General features: G+C 31.7%; 1 protein-coding gene across 1 annotated transcript; it reads left to right on the forward strand.

Annotated features, from left to right (window-relative positions):
• The first annotated feature begins 927 nt into the window (after positions 1-927).
• LOC110703365 (sulfite exporter TauE/SafE family protein 3-like) lies at positions 928-5,331 on the forward strand. The gene is made up of 12 exons (XM_021881163.1): positions 928-1,500; positions 1,609-1,768; positions 2,105-2,305; positions 2,401-2,465; positions 2,564-2,591; positions 2,677-2,729; positions 3,091-3,177; positions 3,256-3,306; positions 3,425-3,646; positions 4,516-4,609; positions 4,691-4,831; positions 4,947-5,331. The coding sequence occupies exons 1-12, from the start codon at positions 1,294-1,296 to the stop codon at positions 5,030-5,032; spliced, it is 1,395 nt and encodes a 464-aa protein (XP_021736855.1). The 5' UTR covers positions 928-1,293; the 3' UTR covers positions 5,033-5,331.
• Positions 5,332-5,534: the final 203 nt, after the last annotated feature.

Genomic DNA, 5,534 nt, shown 5'->3' on the forward strand with positions numbered 1-5,534 from the left:
ATTACTTTAAAGAACAAAAATAACGGAGAAGCAGTAAAAATAAGTTTTAATCAGTTAAAATAATTAAGTACAATTAAAGTAATTAAGTTCAGCAAAAATAAGGTGAATTGAACAAAGCCTTATAATACCTTATTTTATTTAAATCTTCTAACCTTGTTTAAAAAAAAAAAAATCTAACCTTAGGTTCTTTCAAAGGAGTAAATTGAACTTAATTTAACTCATTTTTACAGAATTGAATTAATTTTTGCTGAACTTAACATATTTTCTCTAAAATTTATTAACATTTTTTTTATCAATTATGACATTATTACATCTGTACATTCTTTGTCTGAAATATTTTTCGCCTAAACTTATTTATTTTATGAAATTATGAATTGACTTATTTTTTGCTGAACTTAGCATATTTTCTCTAAAATTATTAACAATTTTTTTTATCAATTATGAAATTATTTATGTGTACATACTTTGTCTAAAATATTTTTTTGCCTTAACTTATTTATTTTATGAAATTATTTTTATTTAAATTTAAGCCTTGTTCACTTCACCTTTTAAAAAAAACTTAATGTTCCAGTATAATTAATTTCAATTCAATTAAACTAAGTTCATGTAAAAATAATTTCAATTCAATAAAAATAATTTTAATTCAGAAAAATTCAATAACTATAAAGAAGAAATATAATAGAGAATTGGTAAAAAAAAAATTTCATTTCAATAAAATTAATTTCGATTTAGTAATAATAAAGTAAAATGAATAAACTTTTATTTATTTATTGAAAAATACCTTACTCATTATTTTTAAGTAGTTGGAAAAATTAAATAATAATGCCAGGTCATCTTGATCTATGTATTTGTATTTATCTACTCATCATATTAGCGCAACTTAAAATTGACCCAAGCAAGTGAAAAAAATGGAAATAAATAGGGAGGATTGCATAACCACAGCACCCATCGACCCAGAAATCTAGAGTGAGAAAGAGAAAGGGTGGGTCAAATTTTAGAGAGAGAAATAGAGAGCGTGATTGCGATCTCTAAATAGCGTGTATTCACAATTATTTACGTGTCATTTAAATCACCCTCTTTTTCTCTAAAAATTCTCCACCTTTTATTAATTTTGTTGTTTTAGATCACTTTTTGTTGTTTTGCCCAGAAGGTGTTTGTATAAATTCCTCACTGAAGCAAACAAGTTCCTGTGTTAGGCAGGAGCATCAAGAAAAGTAAAATATTTAAGGGTTTTAGATTTAAGATTAAAAAGTTTTGATTTTTAATTTCTGGGTTGATTTAATTTTTTGAAAAATGGGTAAATCTGGGTTGATGAAGGTGGTTTTGTTTAGCATTCTTTTGTTGGGTTCTTTCCTCGTATTTGTTTCAGCAAATGAGGAGACTTTGAAAGAAGTTGCTTCTGCTGAGATTGAAATTGAAGAAATTCATGTCAATTTTCTAAGAAAGGCTGTTAATTTCCTATGGCAAAGTGGTAAAAACACTTATGAACATGTTTGGCCTGTAAGTTAATTTTTTATTATTATTTTAATTTTTTTTTGGTGTTCATAAATTGATTTGATTTGGATTGGGATTGAATAAATGATGAATTTATATGTTTGAATGTCACAGGACATGGAATTTGATTGGAAAATTGTAGCGGGGTCATTGATTGGATTCTTTGGAGCTTCATTTGGGAGTGTTGGAGGAGTTGGTGGGGGTGGTATCTTTGTTCCTATGCTTACTTTGATTATTGGATTTGATTCCAAATCTTCAACCGCTATTTCAAAGTGTAAGGATTCTCTGACATTCATCTTTCTTAAATTCTTCACTTTTCAATAATAATTTCCCAGCACCTTTTTATGTAATACTATTATGTTACTTGAGCTTCTTGTAAAGGATCTGATTTCCATAAAGTTAATTTTTGCTAATTATGAATATTCTGAGTTTATCAACAGTTAATCTTTTACTTGAATTCGTTACACGAATCGGGATCGAGTTCTATGAGTGTTGTGAATCAATCAATCTAGTAACTAGATAGTATTTGAACTTTTAAGGGTTGAAGTTGATTTGAGCAACTAGTTTATAGCTTTTGTGTAGTTTCTGAAATGTTGGGTTGTTTGTTCAGGTATGATTATGGGAGCAGCAATTTCAACTGTTTACTATAACCTTAAGCAAAGGCATCCAACTATGGAGATGCCTGTTATTGATTATGATCTTGCACTTCTCTTCCAACCAGTGTTGGTTCTTGGGATCAGTATTGGAGTTGCCTTTAACGTTATTTTTGCTGATTGGATGATCACAGTTTTGCTCATTATCCTCTTTTTATGTAAGTAAAGAAAGATTAAAGTTTAATGATACAAATTAATTACTTTGTATTAAATTTGAGAAAAAGTTAATAAATTTATCACTTTGAATACGCAGTTACATCTACAAAGGCATTCCTCAAGGGTGTTGATGCCTGGAAGAAAGAAACTATCATGAAAAAGGTCCACTTTACTGATTTCTTCAACTTTGATTTTCATTTCTTACGTAGTATTATTTTTTTGTTTGTTTCATTTACTAACATTGAACTTTTTTTTTTCAGGAGGCTGCTCAACGTTTGGTATCAAACGGTAGCTGATTTATCCCTTTTCAAATTTTCGTTAATTTATTGAATTATTTGCACGTTTTTTAGAGAATTTTTTTTCTTGATATCAGGTGATAATGGTGATTACAAAGCTCTTCCAGCTGTTCCTGACAAAAGAGAAGAGGTAAGATTAGTGTTTCATTTATTAATGAACCCCCTTTCTCTAATTTTTATAATCATATATTCATATGTACTTGTTTTTTTTTTTTTTTTTTTTTTTTTTCTTGTACATAATCATGTTATACTTCGTATTATTATTATGAGAGGTTTTGACACTAAGACACATATGGTTGCACCTTGCCATATAGGTAGTTGCACTTCTCTGAATTTGCAATCCTTTGGATTTTTACTTCCTAGGAAGTGAATAAAATTGTTAGATTCATAACTAGTTGGAATGTCCCACAAAGTAGGGAATGTTGCTTACAATTTGAACCCTGTGTAGTTTCTGATGAAATACTCATCTGTTTGTTCTGCATTTTTATCAGGTATCTATCAGAGAAAATGTACACTGGCCATCAGTGGCCATATTGTTCGCCGTTTGGTTTGCGATTCTAGGACTTGAAATTGCCCAGGTTTGTTCTGAACTTTTAATGATTTCTTAAGCATTGAATAAAGTCCATGCAACTAACACCGAGTTTTGTATCTTGCAGAAGAACACCACTACTTGCTCCCCTGCATTCTGGGTAACCAATCTATTGCAGGTACCCCTCCATATTCTACAGTCTATATGCCTAAGATCTTGTAATAATATTTCAATTATTTAATCATCTCATTGTCAACAATATATCAAGAGCTAATTAAATTATGCCAATTGTGAAGATCCCTGTGGCACTTGGAGCATCAGGCTACGAGGCATATTTGTTGTACACGGGAAAGAGAGTGATTGCTTCAAGAGGCGATGCAGCCGGTTCCTGGAAAATCTACCAGCTAGTTCTTTGCCTCTTCACTGGAATGGCTGCTGGAATGGTTGGAGGACTTCTTGGTCTTGGTGGAGGATTTATTTTAGGCCCATTGTTTCTAGAGTTGGGCATCCCTCCTCAGGTTAGTCTACTTTCAAACTTGGATCACTTTCTTCGTATTAAATATGTGGCATTCTTTGCTTTGCTTCTTTAATGTGGACCAGCTCCCTGATTTGTCTCACATTATGCTTTAATAGCCAATAATTAAGGGTAGCACTTGAAAAAGTAGAAAGAAAAATATTAAGGGGGAAGGGGTACTTAGTCTATGTCATTCTTTAATCTTTATACTGTAGTAAAAAAAAAGAAAAAAAATAATACTGTAAAAGGCTTGTGATGATCTCTCAAATACAGGTGGATGCGCACTACTTGCTTAATTATTGTTAGTGCTGTATGACTTAGTATTTAGTAATGTCAATCTTCATGCTTCCCATCTAAATTTGAATTCACTTTTTCCTGATTAGCATATACCACATATCTAAATGTTAATAATTCAACAATATTTGTTGTTATGTTAGAGATGAAGGATGATGTGGAATTGTAAATATAAAACTTCAGCTACACTAATGGGCTTCAGTGTTTACATAAAGAAAAATTGGAGTATTAGCTTACATAATTGGATGATTGCTGACAGATGAATATTAGGTTCAATCATCACCCATCACTCTATCAGTGTTTTTTTTACCATTCCTGCCAAATACTAACTGCTCTAAACTCTTTTGCTCATGTCCTAATGCAAATTCTTGTCTTGGAAAATTATTTTGAGAATTTAAGGATATGGTGGACCCTTGTGGTTGTCGTGTTACTATAGTCGCCTTTTGAAAAGAGTCATTCTAGAATTATTATTCTAGAATTATTCTATCTTCATCTGTTTAATAAAATGCCAAAATGTATCAATTATTGGACTCGAGTTGACAATTGCTGCAATGTAACGTTGGCTCTCTTTTCTAACAGGTTTCAAGTGCTACAGCTACCTTTGCCATGATGTTCTCTTCATCCATGTCTGTTGTAGAATACTACCTTCTTAAACGATTCCCAGTGCCATATGGTAAGCTTTGGCCTATAATAACTTAAACACAGACTGCCAATTCATTTATCCTTTTTCTTAAGCATTTGATTTTTCTTGCAGCTGCCTACTTTGTTGCTGTCGCTACATTTGCTGCCTTATTCGGGCAGATTCTTGTGAGGAAATTGATTGCTGTAATTGGAAGAGCCTCTCTTATCATCTTTATCTTGGCATTCACCATCTTTGTCAGTGCAATTTCACTTGGTAAGTATCGAGCATACCTTCTCTTCCACATTGATTTTGGCTTCGTTCTTTTCACTGAAATACCATTATGTGAACCTGTCTGAATTCACGTGCTTATTCATTTCTACCTCTGCAGGTGGTGTTGGCATTTCAAACATGGTATACATGATTCAAAATAACGAGTACATGGGATTCGACAGCTTGTGCGCATACGACCCATAGTGAAGTAAAATTTTGAATTTTTGGATTATTTTTGTGCAAGTATAGCTCTACAAGGAGGAAGGCGAGGGGTGAAAGAATTATTAGTATGCTGTTAAGCGTAGAACCTCGTCTCGCTGTGGGAGCAAATGTGAGTTACAAGTGTTTGATGTAATTGTGTAGCTCCTCCAAATGTTGTCATTAGGTTGCTAGCAAAATTTTTGTGCTCAAGTCAAATGCACTTGTACTTCTCAGCTTATTAATTCAATAAATTTACAGCAAAAGCTAGCTTTAGCTTTCATTTATACCATCCTTGGTGCTGATATCTTCTCTCTTTCTATTATTCACATCATTTTTTTTCCCTCTTTACCTGTAAATTTATTGCTTCAGTCTTTATCTGTTCCCATAATATTTGTCACTTCACCAAAAATATTACCCTGTATAGCAATAAAAAAAAAATAATGTCAATTAAATCAAAACGTATATGAGAATGCTATACATTAATCAGTATTCCAATCATTATTTG

The sequence above is a fragment of the Chenopodium quinoa genome, unplaced genomic scaffold (genome assembly GCF_001683475.1).
Source record: "Chenopodium quinoa cultivar QQ74 unplaced genomic scaffold, ASM168347v1, whole genome shotgun sequence".
Taxonomy (NCBI): domain Eukaryota; kingdom Viridiplantae; phylum Streptophyta; class Magnoliopsida; order Caryophyllales; family Amaranthaceae; genus Chenopodium; species Chenopodium quinoa.

Excerpts from the sequence above, each read along its gene's own strand:
- LOC110703365 (XM_021881163.1), top strand. The coding sequence starts at position 1,294 with ATGGGTAAATCTGGGTTGATGAAGGTGGTTTTGTTTAGCATTCTTTTG. Across the intron at positions 2,306-2,400 it reads GCTCATTATCCTCTTTTTAT|TTACATCTACAAAGGCATTC; the intron begins GTAAGTAAAGAA and ends TTGAATACGCAG. Across the intron at positions 3,178-3,255 it reads TAGGACTTGAAATTGCCCAG|AAGAACACCACTACTTGCTC; the intron begins GTTTGTTCTGAA and ends TGTATCTTGCAG.